The sequence below is a fragment of the Cupressus sempervirens genome, chromosome 7 (genome assembly GCF_028749045.1).
Source record: "Cupressus sempervirens isolate cs-2001-9-10 chromosome 7, ASM2874904v1, whole genome shotgun sequence".
Taxonomy (NCBI): domain Eukaryota; kingdom Viridiplantae; phylum Streptophyta; class Pinopsida; order Cupressales; family Cupressaceae; genus Cupressus; species Cupressus sempervirens.
The window spans coordinates 600,127,430-600,150,222 of NC_143124.1; the positions used below are offsets into that span (position 1 = coordinate 600,127,430).

The 22,793-nt window shown below is 36.4% G+C and overlaps 1 protein-coding gene across 1 annotated transcript in view; it reads right to left on the reverse strand.

Annotated features, from left to right (window-relative positions):
- The window catches only part of LOC149548162 (putative E3 ubiquitin ligase SUD1), a 91,333-nt gene extending 82,121 nt beyond the window's left edge, over window positions 1–9,212 (reverse strand). Inside the window, exon 1 of the mRNA XM_089792202.1 lies at window positions 8,644–9,212. Coding sequence (XP_089648328.1) covers window positions 8,644–8,835 — 192 coding nt within the window. The 5' untranslated portion in view covers window positions 8,836–9,212. The remainder of the gene's footprint in view (window positions 1–8,643) is intronic.
- Window positions 9,213–22,793: the final 13,581 nt, after the last annotated feature.

The following is a 22,793-nucleotide window of genomic DNA, read 5'->3' on the forward strand; positions in this document are numbered from 1 at the left end:
TGGGATCAAAACAAAACAAAAAATATTTTATAAAACTAGCTCAAGGATCTCAGAGCAAAAAAGCCTCAACAAGACCGAGAAGTAATCCACCGCCACCAAGTGCAAGTTAAGGCCTTCAAGAACACAAAAACCTTCATGGAACAAAGCCATTTGTCATCATTTTTTATCACTATGGTTTCTCCACCAAATCTTCACTTTGTAGAGAACTAACAATAAAGCTCTGAATTTGACTGTTCTACATGATAAGAACTACAAGTTGAAGATAGGAAATCATCTTTCTTGAATCTTTTTATTAATTACTTTTCTCTGTTTCAAGAAACTCGTTACAACAATTAACAGAAACTCACAAACATTTTGAAAACTTCATAACATCCCCCTCCAGCACCACACCATTTCAACATTTCTTCCACTCTCTACTGAGCCTGAGGTGTCAGTGACAAGATTTTAAATCCACAACCACCACCCCATTTCAACATTTCCTCCACTCTCTACTAAGCCTAAGTTGTAGGGACATGTTAGGGACCTCTCAAAGACACCCCTTTCTGCAAGTGGTGGTGGGTAGGCAACAAGGATGAAATAAAAATCATTGTACCCCTAAAATAGCATCCACATTACTCAACCCAAGAAAATAAAAATCACCTGCCAGTGTGTAGATTCCCATTTATATGTTCAGTTGTGGCACAACCCAGTTGCAACTTAATGGAAATCCATCTGCAACAATAACATTGAATCCACAGAATTTCTCAGCTTGCAGTCCACAATTGCTCACCAACCCTTATCTATAAAATTATGTGTAGCTCCCCTATCCACTATACATACCATTCTTTGTTCTTTAATGACACCTTTTACGCAGAAAGGACCGCTGCGATGTACTACAAAAAATGTGGCAATATGAGGAGTCTCTCTTTCTACAGTATCTTCCAACTCAATTTGTCGAGGTTGAACCTCTTGTGTAATATCTTCATCAATGTTGATCTCCTGCTCCTTTTGTTCCTCGTCATCAAAATGGACTTCTATTAAATGTAATTTCCTTTTTGAAGACAGCAGTGGCCACGTTCCCACGGTTCTTTACAATTGAAACATAAATTCTCCTTCTTAAGTCATTTTATGTCTCTAGCTCAATTTTGGAACATATGTTCCATTGCTGATTGAATTTCATGTTCTTCTGCTGATTTGAACTTTTCTTAACAGAACTCCAGGGACTGAAATCTTTCTTTGGTGGCTAGTAGGAGGGTGTAACTTCTAGGTTCATGGCTAACCCGATGGCATCATCTAATGAACTAGGTCTATGAGACTTAACTAGACCTTTTATTTTGTCACTTTGAAGAGCATTGTTACCCTTTTCAAGGCATATTAGGGACCACTAAATTATTATTTTTGTAATCCATTTATATAAGACTCCAAGTGTCCTACTTGTTTGAGTTGTGCCAACTACTTGTAATGGAATTTTTTGTCTTTCCGGTCACATTGAGTAATCAGCCTTTTAACAAACTCTTCATAAGAATGAATCATGGCATGATCTTGGGAAACCAGTTCGTGGTGCCACCAGTCACATGCTACTCCTTCCATCTGCATGGTAGCAAACTGAATTGTTTTTCCTTCTTCCATGGGCTTGAGTTCCAAAAAGGTGTCCAACTTATAAACCCATGATCTAGCTGATAATTCTCCGCTTCCATTGGAATTGTAATTTTGCTCACGACATCCTTGTACTCTATTGGTTGGAAGCCCAGTCTAGTTTTCCTTCTAGGCCTCTTGTCTTGCTCTTCCAGACGATTCCTAGCTTTGTCCTTATGTTGGTTCACGAACTGCTTTATATCAGTTGGAAGCTACATGTATTCATTTCGAGCCTCTATAATATCATTTGTGGTGTACATTGCTTCTACCTCAACCTCGGAAACTGGTTCTCTTTCAATCGGATGAGTTTATAAAGTGCGACGCAATGATCAATTAGACCTTGGCTCTGTTAGTTGTCATTTTGACCACATTTCTTGCAAAATTGCAAAAGTTGCATTTTTGTGACTTTTTTCAATTTTTCGACAACATGGAAGTCCAAGAGTCAGTCCACTTGGACAACCATGAAAAGCCATGGGTTAGGTACATTTAAGAGCTAGGAGGTCAAATGAAGTTGGGAGGGTGTCAGCATGTCAGATTTTGATGTATAAGATTGTTTGAATGAAAAACACACAGTTTACAGTCCATTTTGCTAATACAAGCACTTGTACAAACATGTACGGATTGGTCAGAGGTTGAAACTAATTGGAACTAGCATAGATGAGGCTTAGCTTTCTAATGCATCAAATTTCAAGTTTCTATGTCTTGTGGTCTCAGAGAAAACTAGAAATTTGTATCAGGAGGTCTGAATTTGCTTATTAACTTAGGGTTTGATGAAGAGTTGCCGATAAATCCATTTTCCACCGTTAACTTTTTACGGCCTTTTGAAGAATTCTAGCTTATACAATGTGATTTAAGATTTTGTAAGCTATTTTTGTGTATCTACTGGGAAGTGATAGAAAATTGATGTCCTAGGAGGTGATTGCTACCTAGTTACATCATGCACAATACTACAAACTCCTATAACTTGTTGAATATTTGGAGTGGGAAGTTAAAACCTTGGATTCAAACTGGTTTTAAGATTCTCTAAGTGCTCCAAGTGGTAGGTTTGATATGTCATGCCCGCAAATAAGAGTCGTTTCATAAACCTGGCCTATGTAGGCCTATTAGGCCTCTGAAAGTTGTCAGTGTTAGGAACTTATGACACTTGCCTTTATAGTTAAGAGTTAAACTTTGGTATCAAATAGAACTCCATGAAGGGTATCTGGAATGCCCATTAGTTTGAGAAGTCTTCGGGAAGATTTGGAAGTTAAGTGGAAAAAACAGGTTGAATAGGGCTACTAGGAAATTGGGTACCTAAAGAAACAAGTACAATATATTGGATTGGGAGATCAATTCTATTGGTTGGGACATGTTGTATGGTAGGTATTAACACCATTTCCAAGTTGTCAAGGTCTCAAATGCTTCAAAGTGTGTTTTGTGGGTATTGAGCAATTTAGCTAGTTGATGTCACCTAAAGTGAAAGGGGGTATTGATGGTTTGAGGAAGTTTGGGATTGACCCAAGATCTATTGAAGAAGAGAGCAAGTAGGAGAAGAGTTGAGGAAATGAACTTGTCCAAAATTTCCCTTACTGATGTGATAGAGCCCATTGTTGAGGCTTCTTGAGTGACTTAACCCTTAAGAAGTGTTCCAAAGGTGCAGCTCTACATCAAACAACAATAGCTAGTGTCTGATTGTGGTTCCCTAATTTTGAGGAATGATCAGATGCGAAAGGGGTTATTGAAGGCAGTGGATGTATCTATCTCATAGCAATTGTATATTGACAATGGTGATGTAGTATCTGCATTAGCTAGCCAACTTGATTATAATACAGTGATCTTTCTTCCATTCTGCAGTGTTTCTTGTAAGTTTGTTTGGGCACTTTCACTGTGGTTTAATCTAGTTGCAACATGAAACATCTCCTTTGGGAATTCTCCTTGACTGCGTCAGGATCCCTGATCTCAAACATCCAACTCTCAATTTTCCCATTGTTGTGATCATACAATTCTAGGATTGTTGCAACATTTGATGATGTTGTTACATTTGTAGCTCCTGTTGCTGTTGTCTCTGTAGTTCCATTTTTTGTTGCTGCTATTGCGCAAAAATTGTCAGGAACTCGCTAAGTTGATTATTTAATTCTCTCTGTGGGCCACCATCTGTTCTTTCTCCCATTTCTGCTTCTCATGGATTACTTCCTGGCTCTTCTTGTTGTCCAGTCCTACTCATTGTATTCTATTTGTGTGGTTCAAATCCTCTAGGATACATAGTACTTTATATTGGTGTGCAATGGGTTAGGCGCAAGAAAGCAACCCTAATTTTGACATGCAGTGAAAGAACCTGTGACATGCATTCAAACAGTACCTCTGCATATTGAAACCCCTAGAGGCTGGCCGGTTTTGAGGCTCTGATACCACTGAAATATACTTTCCTTGGATTAAATCTAACTTACACAATAAGGTTTTGTTTTATTGCAACCAAATGAAAACCCAGAAAGACAAATGGAAAATAGAGATATTGACAACCAATAGCAGAATATCCTTGATTGAAATTGAAAGTCCAATTGACAAAGTTTACAAATAATTATTCCCCAAAGCTGAAATCATTTGCCACTAACCTGATAGTCTGATATGGAAGATTGGTTGAATAAGTTACAGACCTGCAACTCAGTTGTTTATGACACAGAGCTGTGAATTCTTCCCGGCATTTCGCCTTTTGGAGACACCTTAATTTCTCTAGCTTTCCACCTGATTTCTGCCCCAAATAGGACTGCGGCATAAAACTAGTTCATACTGTAAACCACAACTTGGAAGCTGAAGATTCCGAGACAATTTTTCTGGGTTTTCATTCAGAAGAAGGTTTCTACATGGGCTGCGTCTTGTAAAAATAGAGATGTTTCTTGCAAAAAACAATATATAAAAACAAACAGATGAATAATCATATTATCTTTCCCATCTGCCCACTTGTAAAGCTTCTTCATCAAAAAAAACTGCAAACACCTCAAAAATCCTAGATTTTAGGTGATTTTCCTTGGATTAAATTTATCAATAATTATAAAGTGCCCCCCTCCTTAATGACTGAAAAATAGGAATTTAAAACAAAATGTCCCCTCTTTATTAATTCATTGCCCAATAGCATGTTCCCATGCCACTCCTTAGCTTATTTTGGCAGCAGTGGCTGCTCAACTTTTTTAGGAAATAATAGTGGAGCTGGTTGCCCCATGAATATGTATTTTGCTGCTTATTTTTAAGCAAGAAACTTGAAATCTGAATTAAATAATAGCATAATGTTTTTACATGGGAAACATTAGAAATTAATACTTTAAAAAAATGAGGCAAAAATGCTATAAGGCCTCGAAGTGTTTTTGGCTTAGTTACCGGATTCGTGCCCAAGAGGCTGGATCCGGATTTGGATGCGGATCATTCGTGCCAGGATTAGACACTTTAAAATTTCTATGAGCACAGTTAAATTTATACACAAAATATGCTTAATATGTTTAAGTAGTTGTATGAGAACACAAGGTAAGCCTTTAGAGATTTATTATTATTAAATGAAGACTTAACAAATTAATTAGTTAGTAATAAAGATAATTAGACAAGGGAGGACATTACAATGGATTGTTTTGTTTTATTCCCCAAGTACTGATGGGGGTGGATGGATAGGATCCAGAATAATCATTAAACACAAAATACACACTACAGGCACTTATAGAAATTATAGAATCATTTCATTGCCTGATCGATAAAAAACATTACATTGTACCTCTTTTATAGAGGTCTTTGATTGTTTCTGAAAACATCTAAATTAACCAACATAAGACAAATAGACTTATCTAGAGCTATCTACACATAAATGACTTCTAGAAGTTTACAAAACTAAATATTAATTTTACCTAACCCTATTAATCTAGCTGGAGTTTCTAGAATCCTCTAGTATTTCATTTGAGGGGGAAATTCCACATTCCAACACTCCCCCCTAATTTCAACCTCAAATGTTGTCGCATACAAATTCCATTGTACCATGATTATTATTTATTTTTCTTTGTGTATTTTTCATATCCACATTCATGCTTGTAGACATTGAAACCTTTTGCCTCTTTGATGCCCTTCTCTAATCTGTTTCCCACTGCTGCTGCATTCCTTCTTACACTTGAACATTTGTACCTAAATAAACCTCTGATCATTCCTACAATTTTCTGCCAATTTGATCCATAGCTCCATCCACAATCCATTTTGATGCAACCTACATAAAATCTTTATTGCACTCTCAATTAAACATGTCTTATCACAATGATTTTTCAAACCACAAATATCAAAGAGATTTAAATCCCAACATCTATCCTTTGTATGCCCTTTTCTATTACAGTGTGAACATTGCACAATCTTTATGCCTTCAATTAATTCTCTTGAACCTTTATTTATCTTTCCACTACTTGCATCATATCCAAGACCTGCATATTTTGGCCTGACTGTAGTCTCAATCGGATTCCTTAATCCCTGTTCATCCTTTCCTAGACCTTTACCTTTGAAACCCATTCTTTCCATAATCTTCAGACCAACATAACAAACGAAATCTGCAAACTTCTTGTCATTTTCATTCTTACACTTTTCATAAACACTTTCAGCTTCAGCAAAATCAAATTTCTTAATTGTATAATCACTCAAATCATTTGTCATGTGATACATCACATAAAAATGGTTTCGCATTCAAACATTCTTTCTCTTGTTTCAAAGTAGACAATTTCTTCTTTAACATAATATTTTCTTCTTCCAATTTCTTCACATTTTCTTCTAAAACTTTGTTCTTTTTCTCAATATCATCAAATAACTTTAACTTTCTTCTAATTCTTTATTTTGTTCTCTAAGCTTGCATGTTTCCTTCACCTACCAATTATGTACTTCCACAAAAGTTTTAGCCTATCCCCTAACTCTTCCATACTCTCTGTATATTCACTAATTTCATTTAAAAGTCTACATTTTTCTTCTGACCTCTCTTTAATCATTGCAAACTTTTCTATCTCTAGTTTCAATAATTTTTCTTTTAAACAATCCATCTCAAGAGTCAAATTTATATTTTTTTTTAACACTCTTTTACCATGTTTTCCCATTTTAATAAACTCAAATCTATCAAATGAAAATCCAAGCTCCCTCTTAAAACACAAATCTGAAAACCTTTGTCACCATCAACTATTAACATCAAATTTCATACTTACCATGATTCATATCGACACTCCTCAATGACAACGACTGTGATCTACAATAGAAATCCTCCACAAACAGGGGCCTCCAATAAAATACTCACTCTTTCTTTCTATGGGAGCAATGATTTTCTTCTTCTCCAAACCAATTTCTTCAACAATTATTCAAAACTTCCACATGATCTGACTCATTGGCTGGACAACAACAATCATATACTTCTTTGTATCAGAAGATATTATCTTCAACATATGAACTTCACAACCTAGCTCTAATACCAATCTGATGGGGGTGGATGGATAGGATCCACAACAATAATTAAACACAAAATACACACTAAAAGCACTTATAGAAATTATAGAATCATTTCATTGCCTAATCGATAAAAAACATTACATTGTACCTCTTTTATAGAGGTCTTTAATTGTTTCCGAAAACATCTAAATTAACCGACATAAGACAAATAGACTTTTCTAGAGCTATCTACACAAACAACTTCTAGAAGTTTACAAAACTATATATTAATTTTACCTAACCCTATTCAGTAATCCAGCTGGAGTTTCTAGAATCCTCTAGTATTTCATTTGAGGGGGAAATTACACATTCCAACAAGTCCCACAAACATCCGGACTTTCTAAGGTAAAGATAAGAGTATGCATCCAATTAAATGAAAACAATGAAAGCTGTATTAAACTTTATAGTCTGTTTTGCCTCCAAAACTGTGTAAATAATCCTCAGTCTTCCAAGGGGTCATCCATTTATAAAAGTCATCACATTGTCTGTTTGTTCGACGTTTTAACACAAATCAAAAAAAATTTCATGACATGGAGCAACTTTGTTTGGGTACACCCAGGCATCCCCTGGCCATCCGAAAGATGTTAGTGAGTCCCACCCAACCTCACCTGCAGGTGGGGACGCCACCGAGAGCTCCCCTGGCTTTGGCAGGAGCGTCTCAGAGAAATCTTCTTTGCATGCAGCAGTTGGGTTTCATTCCTATCCCCAAATCCGTGGGATATCCACATTCCCAAATCGATTTCCCACCCAGCCTCCCCTGCAGGTGGGGACGCCACCGAGAGCTCCCCTGGCTTTGGCAGGAGCGTCTCAGAGAAATCCTCTTTGCATGCAGCAGTTGGATTTCATTCCTATCCCCAAATCCGAGGGACATTCACATTCCCAAATCGGTTATCTTATGTAAGGAACACATCACCCTGGAACACAAAGCAAGTGTCCGTAAAAAAATCTCATATTTGTCTTACCCTTGTAAGGCAATCTGTTTGCTTTATTCCTGTAAATTCATATACGTAGAAATGAGACACATATCCCTGTACACACATATTTTGGTAATAGGTGATCCCAAATGTAAATGTTGTAAATAAAGGCAGTTTTTCTTTCTTGTAATTACAAATCAAGCACTGTGAAAATCTAATGTTCTTAATACAGTGACGTTATTTAATGCAGAATTGTGTCGTCAAGTCAGGCCGACTTTCAATCCTTCCAATATTGGTTTGTTTTCTCGATTAAGAGTGGCTCACCTGAGAGCTGTGGTGATTCTGTGTACCGGATATACTAGAACAGAATTGTATTGGTCTTTTGTTTTGCAGATTTTTTTGGATACCCTTATTTGCAGAATTTCAGGATTTTAGTAAGGTTTGTTTGTTTGATGTGAAAGAAATTTGAAGCATAACAGGGGTATTAGAGCAAATAGTGAATTCAAGAATTGCTTATGAATGTTAAAGAGAATTTATAAGTCCGTTAATTGGATGTGGATGTTGGAGAAAACTCACTAATTCATAAATTGGATTTGTGTGCGATAATAAAGGAGAAAACCCTTTAGTTTAGAATGGGTATTGCATAGCATACCTCACATTGGCGTGCATTGCTGTGATTAAGCCAGTGGAGAAGGCAATCCTGATGGACATACTTGATGCTGCCGCTGCAGGCACATGGATAATGCAATGGATTGTCCTCCTCTCCTCCATTTCGACAGATTCTGCACACATCCTCCTCGTCCTCTTCCTCCTCATTCACCCCCACTCTCGACACTCCAGCCATTAATTCCAAAAGAAAATAATCCCCAGTCGACGAAAAATTAAACAAATGACTTTAAATGTATGCGTATTCAAAGATCATGCATATCTCTGACTCCTTGATTGAAATTCTGGAAATTGCATGTTCAGGAATATTGATCGATGTGGCGTAGTAGTAAACTACTTTGCCCACATCGCTCCTTGCGGCATCGTGTATTTTTTTTTTTTATCGATTCCCTTCCATCGAGTTCACTACGAGAAATTGATATATTCCGAAAAGAAACCTGTGAGATTTGTGGGAAAGAAGGATCAGTTTCTATTGGTAAAATAGAATCTCAATAGTTACGCGCGTATTACAGATGAAAAAAGGGAATAATTTCAGCACAGCCATTTAATTTGATTGTCCGCAATTTGCCAAATTAAAAAATTATATATATTTAATTTTCTTCGTTATTTTTTCAGATTGCAAATTTGTAAAGTTTTTTGTATTGAAAAAATATATTATTATTTTTTAAAGGTAAAATTCAATGAAACACATAATTATTTATTATTTTTAATTTTAGAGTTTTATTAGGAGATTAATATAGTAGTATTGTTAATAACTATATATAAAAGTGGGGGTTCATCTAGTAGCATGACAATGGTCACACATTCTATTGTTAGGATGGTCTTACATTTGATTCCCTTTTATCAATGAAGTGTTGGATTGCTACACGAGAGTACTCTGACCAAAGGTTGAGAACCATGTGATGATGTGATGATAGGTACATCGTTGATAATGTGTTTTGTTAATGGATATTCTACACTCGTAACCTTGTTTTTGCGATGTCAAGATGGATGGAAAAATTGATGTGTGTGTGTGACGCTCAGCTAGGAGGTATGAGGAGCCTTGTCAAGAGATTTATGGTATGGCAAGATAAATTGTTGGGAGATATAAAGGATCTATCGTGGGAGATATATGACTATGGACCCAAATACAAGAGATAAAGTTGTACATTATGTAGCAATCATAGAGGAAGATTGCAATGATAAGAAAAGTAAATATGAAATAGTAAGAGAATAGTATATTGAAGAGAAGTCGTTATATTTTATCAATAATCAACCTAAGAGGGTAAGGTGGTAACAGAGCAGTCTTGATTCCTTAAAAGAGAACCATGAGGTGATATTGATGATAAAAGGAGAAACTAATAGTGACAAGCATGTATCAATACAATATCATTTACCATACAATGGATAAATAGAATAATACACAAATAGTGAATCAATGCCATTGCATGCAATAGGAGTAATGATACAATAGGAGAATTGCATCATGACATCAAAGAAGTCCAAAGGCACTATCACAGTCAATAGAGATGGTGAAATTTTAAGAAATAGTAAAGAATGGAGAGAAATGACACACTATCTAGTTGATGGTAGAGATGTTTGTGATCTTTCCTTAAATTAATAGCTTGAGGACATATTTTAAAGAGGTAGCAATAATAAAATATAGTAGTGTGCTTAAAATTGCAATATTATTATGATAGTGCATAGATCCCTCCAAAACATTGTTTATCAAAGGAGTGTCATAAGACACATGTACAATCATCATGGTTGTCTTGAAAAGGATTATTAACTTTTGAAATTATTGGACAACAAACCATATTAAAAGGACAATGATATTGACTATCATGGTGCAAAAAAAATATTGTAAAATTGTCTTGATTTTTTCATGATCCAAAAAAAATAGGGTACATTCATAGAATCAATGATACCTTGGGTATAAACTGTGTCCAAAGAGACATGTTGTAATGAAATAAAGGACTACTAACAAAAATAATAAAGAAAAACCTTAATGTGGTGCAATATTTATATTAAAGTATCTTTTTAGTTGATTAGTGAAAAAGCATGGACAAATAAAGGTAGTGGTCATTATACACAAGCACCTACATACAACATAGTGTTAAACATCTTTTAAAGACAATATTTATGAAAGGAAATGAAATGTAACATCAATAGTATGGTTCAAATCTAGTGATATCATTTGCAAAATGGTCATTAAAGAAACTAAACAAGACAATTAAATAAGTAAGAGGAAAGAGCATGAACACACAAGGATGGTGAATAACATGAAAGAGTTATTAAGAAAATATAAATAGCACTTCAAGAAGATGTAAATGATTATGTGAAGACAATGAATATAATGCAAAAGCCTTAGATTTTCAGTTTAAGCATCGGTACGATGTGACAATCAAGGAGCATGCAAATCGCATAAACCAATGATGAAAGAGTCAAGGCCTTATACAAAAAAAATGGAAACATAATGATATCAATACTCATAGTTTTCTAGAGATTGAGTGTCACATAAAAAAGAACAATCATTTCAATTCCAAGGTCAATAGTAATCACATAAGCATAGAGGATAAGGAATGCAATCATGAAGAAAAAATGCTTTAGTTCAAGACAAATCTTTACAGACTAGGCTATTTGATTTAACTATACCCATAAATGAAAAAAGCACAAATAAATGAGGGTAAGGAATCATTTTTGTAAACACATGATTAAGAGTAGTGAATACATCTCTATAAAACAATGAATAGTTCTAACCAATATAAATAAACCTAGATGTGCAAATGTACCAATGGAGCAGCCAATGGTCTTAAAATGAGAAAAACTTCGAAGTGCCTATAGAAAATAATATCAAGAAACATCTATGTAAAAAGTGGATTCACAATATGCAAAAAAAAAACTATAAAACCTTGATCTTTTAATAGGAAAAATGAAATACAAGAAAATGTATAAAGCATGTAGGTCGTGACTTGCACAATAGATAGGAGTTGATAAGCATTGCCTTATTATTAATGTTTAAAAATAGGTTTTAAAGGACCCAAAACCTTTTACAAAGTAGTTAATAACAAGAGAAAAGAAGCCCAGAAGAACTCTGCATCAACACCAAAAAATAGAACTAACTAAGACCATAAGCCTTAATACAAACATCAAGAAAAGACGACAAAAAGAAAGCAAAAAGCTAGCAAAAAGACAGTTATAGGGTCTTTAGTACATCAACAGCCTAATCTGCAAGGATATTCATGTTAACCATAGAGGCCTTCAGATAATTCATTTCTTTGACTTGCATGACCTCATTCTTCTTAGAGTTAGCCTTGGTTTGTCTATTGGGGCCATGTTGCTCTTTCAAGTTCTTTAAGCCTTGGACTCTCCCCTATTCCAGTTTATCTAGTAGAATGTTAATTTTGTCTGCCATAATCTTCAAGATGGAGCAACTTTGATCAACAAGTTTCTTAACCGAATTCTCAGTGTTGACCATGTTGTCATCCATGCCATCTAGCCTTTTCTACAAATCCTTCATCTTCTATTTCATAGCTCTGTTATTGGCTTCCAAAGGTGTAATTCTCTTCATAAGATTCTTAACCTCTTCTGCATTACCCATCACCTCAAAAAGTCTATCAAGATGTTGACCGAGATTTCTCTCACCTCTGGTTGTCCTACTTAACTAATCAAACTCTCTCTTAATGTCCTGCATCTACTCCTACATTCTACTAATATCCATTTTCCTCAATCTTGGATTACCAATCATTCCCTTCCAATACCCCTATTCCTCATAGTCCTTGTTATGAACTAGGTAATTCTCATCCCTTTCCATATTGTCTCTTTCAAAATCCTCCTCCTTTGTACCTTTGTCATTAGCCCTCCCTTGAGAAAGCAAATTCTTACCTTTCCACTCCATCCTCTTGATCAGAGGTTCATCATTAGAGGGAATGTTTGAAACCCTATCAATTTTCTTCCCCCTATAATTGGTAGCAATACCAAAATTACTAGTGGTTTTCTTCCCTATACCCTCCTTTGGCTCCTCTTCATATTATGTGTCCATCTCAAAATCCACCTCCTTAGTCTTCCTTTTTTTCGTAGATGAGCTCCCGAGAGCAAGCTTTTTCCTCTTCTAAACCTCCTTCTCATCATCTTCCTCCTCCATGTCCTCATCATTGCCCTCATCCTATTCACTCCCCTCAGTTCCACACTCCAAATTTTTCTTATTAAAATGGGGTATATCCATTTTCTTTGCTTTAAGAATATTCATAATTAGAACCATCAACCCTTCATGGCAAGCATGGTCACTATAATAACCCCAACAGGTTATAACTTCTTCGAACACCAAAATTTTTTATACTCTAGTTGTTTGACATTTCATCAAACACTTTGCAAGCAAACTTTGATACCACTGTAATAACCCCAATAGGATCTACCTTCTTCAAACACCAAAAATCTTTATACTTTAGTTGTTTGACATTTCGTTAAACACTTTGCAAGCAAGCTCTGATACCACTGTAGTAACCCCTCAAGGAACTAATATTCAAATGCAATTCTTTTGGTATTATTAGTACAAATACATGGAAACAAGATGTAATAATGATGCCAAAAAAATTTATTTTGAATCATTACAACAAAATCATATGCTGATGAAGTAAAATGATAATAGTGATGCCCGAGAATGGAACGAATCAAGCATAGACACTGTAGCATGGTATCCTGCATGCATACTATAGCAATCAAAATTTATTCTCCAATTTAAGCACAAAATAGAACTCCTGAATTGAAGCTCTCCCAAATACCAAATTCAATGGATATTTCACCACCTCAAATGGTTGCAACACTAAAGAGTTGGCGTTCTCCAATGGCTGGCTAAAATTAGAAACCTTAGTTTCTTCTCCCAACTTGATATCAAATGCAATTCACAAAATTGGATGATAAACAACAAAGCTCTCACCTCTTTTTATACTTTTCCTTGACCCTCGTAGAAGGAAATAAAATATTTAATAATTGCATTCTCTAGAAATTTCCCCCTTCCAATAATTAATGCACTTGCTAGAAGCTTCTCTCTTGCAATACAATAATTAAATAAAATATTTAATAATTGCAATTTCTAGAAGTTTCCCCCTCCCAATAATTAATGCACTTGCTAGAAGCTTCTCCCTTGCAATACAATAATTAATTATGCTTCTAGATAATTAAATTACTAGAAGCTTCCCCCTTCCAATAATTAATGCATTCTCCAATAAATTAAATTAATTAAATATAAAGTCACTTTTTCTTCTTTTTTTGGTTTTTTTTTTTACTTTTGACTTTTGACTTTTGACTTTATAAGAAATTAATTTAATCAATTTCTCCTTATTTCTCCACTTAGCCTTCGGAGAATGTAAAGGCTAAGAACTCCACTAATGTGCTAAAAAGATGGGGACATTACAGTCCGCCCTCCCTGAAATTGCTTGTCCTCAAGCAACTTTAAGTCCGGATGCTGAAAAATCTCCTCATTCTCTCCTGTTGCATCCTCAACTAGCAGGTCCTTCCATTTCACCAAACACTCCATTATAGTGCGTCACCTCAAGTTCATTTCCCTAAAATCAACGATAGCCTCATAACCGTAAAGTGCCATGAAGGGTGTCATTTGTATAGTCATATGTTATGTAGTATTGTAGCAATACTCACAGAGATATATCCATCTGACCCAAGCTCACTGTTGAGCTGCCACATAATTCCTCAAACACCCTTCCACCCATTTGTTCACAATCTCTATTTGACCATCGATCTATGAGTGATGATAGGTGCTAGGTGTAAGCTTGGTGCCACACAACAAGAATACCTCCTGCCAGAAGTGACTCATGAAGCGGCTATCCCTGTCACTCACAATGTTCTGAGGCAAACCATGTACTCTGAAAACCTCCTTGAAGAAGATCTCTGCCACCTAAGTTGCTAAGTATGTAGTAGTGATATGGAAGAAGTGAGAATATTTTGTCAACCTATCCACCACCACACAGATACAATAGCGCCCCTGGGCCTTAGGCAAGCTTGTGATAAAATCCATGGAGATGCACTCCCACTTCCTTTCAGGCATAGGAAGTGGCTGTAGGAGCCCTGTTGGATAAGTGTGCTCTTGTTTGTTCTGTTGGCAAACAAGACACTCACACACATACTGCAAAACATTAGCCTTAAGCCCCTTCCAAGTGAACTGCTCCTGAACTAACCTGTAAGTCTTGAAATACTCGGGATGGCCTGCTATAGGCAAATCATGGAGTGCTCTCAAAATCAATTGTTTCACTTTCGATCCTGGGACTAAGTAAATCATGTTCTTGTAAATGATCAAATCATCTGCAAAAGTGTACCTGGTGTCGATTGCTCTTCCCTCCACTATTTCAAAGGCCCCTGTGTCTCAGGCATATTCTGCTACAATCAAGTGTCAGCAATCCTTTGATATCTGAATCATAGAAGTGAAGTGTGGCCTATGAGATAAAGCATCTGCAACAACATTCTATGTCCTCTTAACATATGTGATATCAAAATCATAGGCCTGTAACTTACTCACCCACTTTTGTTGATAATCATTCGGGTCTCGCTGTCCCAAAAAGTGCCTCAAACTGTTATGATCAGTTTTAATACAAAATTTGTTGCCTACAAGGTACTGTATGAATTTGGCCAAGTCATGCATGATGGCCAACATCTCCTTATCATATATGTTGAATGATCTCTCGGGCCCTTTGAGTTTCCTGCTCTCATAAGCTATAGGATGCTTGTCCTACATGAGTACAGCATCGACTCCCTCTCGAGAAGCATTACATTGAAGCTCAAATGGCTTTGTGAAATCAGGCAATGCTAATACTGGGCATGTAGTCATTATTTCCTTGAACCACATGAAACAATCATGTGCCTCCCGAGTCCACACAAATGCCCCTTTCTTCAGCAAATTTGTCATAGGTGTTGCGTGTCGTGAGTAGCCACTGACAAACCTATGATAGAATCCACATAGACCAAGGAACCCCCTCAAGTGTGTAAGGTTCTCTGGTGGTGGCCAATCAATAATAGCACAAATCTTTTCAGGATCCATTCGCACTCCCTCTCCACTAATGATGTGTCCAAGATACAATAGCTCTGTCATCCCCAAATCACATTTGGACTCCTTGGTATACAAGGACTCCCTCTATAAAATGCTCAATACTATCTCCAAGTGTTCTAAATGTTCCTGCCAAGTCCTACTATAGATCAACATATCATCAAAGAACACCAACACAAATTTCCTCAACTGCTGGTGGAAGACCCTGTTCATAGTGGATTGAAAAGTGGCAGGTGCATTAGTCAAACCAAAAGGCATGACTACAAACTTGAAGTGCCCACAATGACATCTGAAAGCAATTTTCTCAATATTCAGCTCTCGAACTCTGATCTGGTGATAGCCTGATCTCAAATCATTTTTTGTGAAATAACAAGCCCCATGCAATTCATGTATCAACTCATCGATGCATGGGATGGAATACCTGTTCTTTATAGTTCTCTTATTCAACACCCTGTAATCAATACACATCCGTAGAGTACCATCCTTCTTTTTTACCAAAATAATAGAACATGCAAAAGGTGACTTACTTGGTCGGATGTGTCCCATTGCTAGCAACTCCTTGATGGTCCTCTCGATCTCATCCTTGAGTCATCTTGGGTGTCGGTATGGTGCGATCATGATAAGCTTAGCACCTTCCTCTAACTCAATAATGTGCTTAATGCCTCTGTCTGATGGCCTGCCTGGTGGAATCTCGTTGAATACCTTCTCATACTTGATTCTCAATTTCTGAATATTCGGATGATATTCAGTCTTATGTTACTTCTCTTGGGTAGGCATCAAGATGCATATTGTCACCCACTTTGTATCATCATGCCTGGCTAAACTCTCCATCCGCCTAAATGAGATAGTCCTGACATCACCATCAAAAATAGCCTTTAGTACATGAGTCCTGCCATCCATCTCGAATCGTATCTCCATATCCTTCAGTCTTAGGGTAACCTCCTCCAAAGAATGTAGCCACTGCATCCCAAGTACTATGTCCATGTCACCCATGTTGACCACATAATAGTCTGCGTTGAACTTATAGTTGTTCAGGTGCAAAGGTAGATCTCACACCATCCCGTCACAACGAAGAGTATATCCATCAACTACCTCGACTCTCAATCCCTCAAACTCCTCAGTAATGAGTCCACGCCTCTCCAAAATCATGCATCAATGAAATTATGCGTGGCACCTGTATCCAACAGAGTAATAACCTTCTTTCTAGCCAAGACTCCCTGAAGTTTGAAAGATCCCTCTCTCTGAATACTAGACAGATGTGCCTCCTACAAATGTAGCTCTGAAGCCTCTTTTTTCTCAACACTATCTACCTCATGTTCACCCTCTGCCTCATTAGGATCCTCATCATGATGCTCTGAGCTATCTGAATTCGAACCCTCGTAATAAGCCCACATCACCTGGTTAGCCTTCCCTTTAGGCCTCATAGGACATTCATGACCAAACTCATAGGGACCTTTGCAAAAGAAGCATAGCTTCTTCTTACGTAGGTCATTAAGGTGCAGTTGACTTGCCTTTTGAGTCACTAACTTTCTCTTTACCCTTGCTGAATCCCCCTTTGTAATCTCTAAATGATGAAGAACCCTTTGAACTAAACTGGTTTGCCAAAGCTGCAAGTTCCATACTGTAGGCTTTCTTTACAGCTTCCTATAATGTAGGAGGATCAAAGGCCTTTACCCACCCCTTGAGTGGTATAGTCAATCCCTCTGTGAATAAAATGACTAGCCTCCATTTTGAAATGTTAGGCACCATCAGTGAAAGCTTCTGGAAGTCATTGATAAATTGTTCTAAGCCTCCTGACTATCTCAACTGGGCTAATTCCCGAAAGTAAACTTCAGGATCCTTTTTATCAAACCTTTCTATCAATCTATCCATGAACTCATGATAAGTGGTTACCTAATTGCATTGCAATGTGATCATGCCATGTGTCCACCAATCATAAGCTGCCCCATCTAAGTGTAAAGTGACATACTTTAGTGCTTCAAATTCTGTCATAGTCTTCAGAGATAGGAAAGTATCCACCTTATGAATCCAAGCATAGGCAGTCATTTTCCCACTGCCATCAAATGTGGGTAATGCCAACTTGTTGGTGACCTGTTGCAACTCATTGTGTTTATCTGACTTCTTCTGGTTGATAGCTCTATAGTTCAAGTACTTATCAAATTTCCATCCATCCTATACATATGTTGGTAATGAATCCCACTCATTCCTCACTTGTTGGAGTTCATCTGCAATATCTATTTCCATAGAATCAGGTGTGAGTGCTGGAGTTTCTTCCCTGAATGTAGGACATGTGGATTTGTCAGTTGTCCCAGACCGAGTCCTATGTTGTCATCCTACTATGCTCCTGTTGTCCTGGTCATTATTATGATTATTTCTCCTATTTTCCCCAATCAAATGTTGCATCATAGCCATCATTTCCTATGCACTTGCCTCGATTAACTATAGAAGCCTATCCTGACACTATAAAGCCTCATCATCTCTCATAATTATGGGTGGACTTTGAGAATGTCTATCAGCCATGTTCTCAGCTGTGCCAGTTCCCTGTGTAAATAGAGCCCTTTTGTTTTTTCTTTTGTAAACTAAATTGAATGATGGCTGCATAAACCCTGTCAAGCTGGCAGGAAACCGCTCTCATACCATTGTAATAACCCCAACAGGTTATAGCTTCTTCAAACACCAAAATTCTTTATACTTTAGTTGTTTGACATTTCGTCAAACACTTTGCAAGCAAGCTCTGATACCACTGTAATAACCCCAAAAAGTTCTAACTTCTTCAAACACCAAAATTCTTTATACTTTAGTTGTTTGACATTTCGTCAAACACTTTGCAAGCAAGCTCTGATACCACTGTAGTAACCCCTCAAGGAACTAATATTCAAATGCAATTCTTTTGGTATTATTAGTGCAAATACATGGAAACAAGATGTAACAATGATGCCAAAAAAATTTATTTTGAATTATTACAACAAAATCATATGTTGATGAAGTACAATGATAATAGTGATGCCCAAGAATGGAAATGAATCAAGCATAGACATTGTAGCGTGACATCCTGGATGCATATTGTAGCAAACAAAATTTATTCTCCAATTTAAGCACAAAATAGAACTCTTGAATTGAAGCTCTCCCAAATATCAAATTCAATGGATATTTCACCACCTCAAATGGTTGCAACATTGAAGAGTTGATGTTCTCCAATGGTTGGCTGAAATCAGAAACCTTAGTTTCTTCTCCCAACTTGATATCAAATGCAATTCACAAAATCGGATGATAAACAATGAAGCTCTCACCTCTTTTTATGCTTTTCCTTGACCCTCGTAGAAGGAAATAAAATATTTAATAATTGCATTCTCTAGAAGTTTCCCCCTCCCAATAATTAATGCACTTGCTAGAAGCTTCTCCCTTGCAATACAATAATTAATTGTGCTTCTAGAAAATTAAATTACTAGAAGCTTCCCCCTTCCAATAATTAATGCATTCTCCAATTAATTAAATATAAAGTCACTTTTTTTTTTTTTGACTTTTGACTTTATAAGAAATTAATTTAATCAATTTCTCCTTATTTCTCCACTTAGCCTTCAGAGAATTTAAAGGCTAAGAACTCCACTGATATGCTAAAAAGATGGGGACATTACAACCCTCAAGATTGTTCTGTATAGTCAGAATGGTGTTACCTAATGATTTCTTAAGGTAGAAGGGGAGATTAAGTCTAACCCTATGTCTAAAATGGTTGACCAACATAAAATGATGCCCAAAAAACTTGGTAAAACTATCGTCTAGGGTTAGGTATTCAATCACCATGAACATGATAAACCTCCAAGGATGAGAAATGGAGCCAGGGCTAAAACAGGCATTAGCAATTTTAACCAACCTATTATGCTCCTTAGTCATCTCCACAAACTCTTCAACAACACGATCTAATAGCTTCCTATCCTTGTAGAAGTTGATACCCTCTGTATCAAGACCAATAGCTTCTGCTATAATGTCCTCCATGGCATCCATTCTCTGGTTTCCCACCAGAATACTATCATCCTTCCAAGTCTTAATAAATTGACGAGTAATGGAAGGATTGCTACCCTTTAACTTCTTTGTGAAGCTTGTGAAATGATGTTGTTCCAAAATATCCCATATATCTATCTTCTTCTTTCATTCCTTGCAACTTGCTGGCTCGACCCTCTTTCTCTTGCATCCCGTCTTCCTTAAACTGTAACAAATTCTCCCAGTCATAATAGAAACAGACAATATGGAAAACTCGATGTCAATATCGCAACAACAAAAAATTATGCATAAAGACCAATAATTTGTGTGGCAATGAATGAATAGTCTCTTCAAAACTAATCATAGGCTGCAACTCCTCATTCCTGTCCAATTCATAATTATTCCTAAATGTCATGTTCATCATTATTAAAGCTTTTTTGAAAACTTCTAACCTTGTCGTACTCTATCAAGGATAGCCCATCAATAGGGATGTTGTCACCATGATTCCAAATCTTCTTTGCATGACTATTGCATTCCACATTCGCAGCCCAATCAACAACTTGGTTTGTTTCTCTGTAGTTGTAAGTGATAACCCAATCCTCAAAGGAATTAATAAGAATAATAGCCTTGCATATAATATTATGGATAGTCCAATAGGGATTATTAATTTTATTAAGATAGTTAATAATATTAAAGGAATTCCCCTCAAGCCAAATTTTCTTCAAATTCATACTCTTGACAAAAATAAGACCATGGAGAGCTGCACTAGCTTCTACAACATGGTTAGTTTGTTCCCAGATAGGAATAGCCATAACATCCAACTATCCCCATTCATATTTATGATAATGACACCGCAACCCACAATCCCTAGGTTGTCATTTGAGGCCCCATCAAAATTAATCTTACACTAGCCCTATGGTGGACAATCCCACCTAGCCAAATTCCTAAGATTAATATCATTCTTAGAGAAAATTAACCCTTCCAAATTCCAATTCTGAATCACTTTGCCTTCTCATTCATTTTGAGGTTCATGACCTTTCCTAAAAACCATAATATTCTCAATCACCATATGCTTAATCTTATGAAATAACTAAACATAATTAGTCTTCTTCCCTCTGAACACCCTATCATTTCTTTCCTTCCAAACACCCAACATAGAAATGGGAGGATGAACTCTCATAACTTCATAATCAAGATATTGCGAGAAGGAGACTTCCATGCTAGGAATAACTCTTGAATACCAAGGGGGGAAACCCAATCCATATCCATCATACCACAAATCCTTTTCCATAACCTTCCAGTATAAGAGCAATGAATGGTTAGATGATTAACTAACTCTTCCTCTTCCTTACAAAGATAACACCTACTAACAAGACACATACCTTTCTTCATTAAATTGTCAATGGTAAGAATTTTATCTTGTGAAAGAATCCAAAAAAAATGTTAACTTTAGGGGTCAAGATTTTAAACCAAGCTTTAGCTGAGCAAGGCACCTAATAGTCTTTGAAAGCATTTCCATATAGAGAGGAAACATAGTACAACCCATTAGGATTATACTTCCATATTAAAGTATCCTCCTCTTGAACTAAAAAGAAAGCATTCAAAATTTTATTAAGTTCATTAAGGTTCTCATCCACTTTGTTAAGGTTCACCATTTATCCTTTTCCCAATAATCAACAACAAAATTACCAAAAAAGTTCTTGCATTGATCCATACACCCATTCCGCCTCTGATTAGAACTCAGGGTATGATCAAGAATCCAAATGTCCTCCCAAAAATGAATAGTCCTACCATTACCAACCTTCTGTCGAACCCCTTTTTTGATCAATTTCTTATTTTTCTAAGCTTGCTTCCAAATCATAGATCCCCCTTGAATGCCCTCACTACAAAGGAAGAGATTAAACCCTCGATCCTCCCAGTTATATTTATCATTTTAAATATCTTTCCATTTTCCCTCCTCTTTATACCATCTCCATATTAGCTTGGCATGTAAAGAATCATTCATATTATTAATCTTTCTTAGTCCTAGTCCTCATTTTTTGATTGGCACATAGACTTTATTCTAGACAATCAAAGCCATTATTTTCTTCTTTTCCATACCAACCATAAGAAATGTTTCTAAATTTTTTCAATGGCCAAAGCATATTTCCTAGGAATCCTAAAAATACTCAAAGCATATAGAGGCATATTCTGTAAAGTGGATTTAAGAATAGTAATCTTACGTGCCTGGCTAAGGAGGGTACCTTTCCAACTAACTAAATCTGAGTGCATTTTTTCTATCAAAGAACTCCAAAAGGACTTGGGAGGATCAAGACAAAGAGGAAGACCAAGGTAAGATCCCAAAAGGTTGCCAACCTCACAACCAATGATTATGTTGATTTTGTTTTGTCTATTCTCATTAACATTGATAAATTAAATCAAGCTTTTGTTCCAATTAATTATATGTCCAGTAGCCTTCCCATAATCCTCAAGAGCCTTCTTGACATTTCTCATATTTTGACCGAGGCTTCTCCCATCATAATTGAGTCATCAACAAATTGCTGATGAAAGCAAGTTAAATTCTTAGAAGAAGGTTTTAGTCCCACAAAATCCCCCTTAAGAACCATTTTTTCCACATATCTACCTAAACATTTAGCCATGAGAATGAATAGGATAGGAGATAGTGGTTCCCCTCATCTTAATCCATTAGAAGCTCAGAAGAAAGGAGTTGGAGAACCATTGACAAGAATAAAAAAGGTGGTAGAGGAAACCAACATAAGGACCAATTCCAAAAATCTTTTATTAAACACAAAAACTTCCAGCCCACATTTCAAAAACTCCCAATCTACCCTATCATAAGCTTTGGATAAATTGAGCTTTAATAAGAACCCCTCTTTCTTGGATTTAGCAAGGAAGTGAATATTTTCATACACCATAATGATAGAATCCAAAATCTGCATGCCTAGAACAAACCCATTCTACTGTCTTGAAATCAGAGAAGGTAATAAAGATAAAATCTTGAGAGTAAGAACTTTGGATATGATTTTATAAAAAGAGTTACAAAGACTAATAGGTCTAAATTGGTCCATACAATCAGCACTAGCATTTTTGGGGATCAAAGCCAGAAAAGTACCATTCAATTCCTC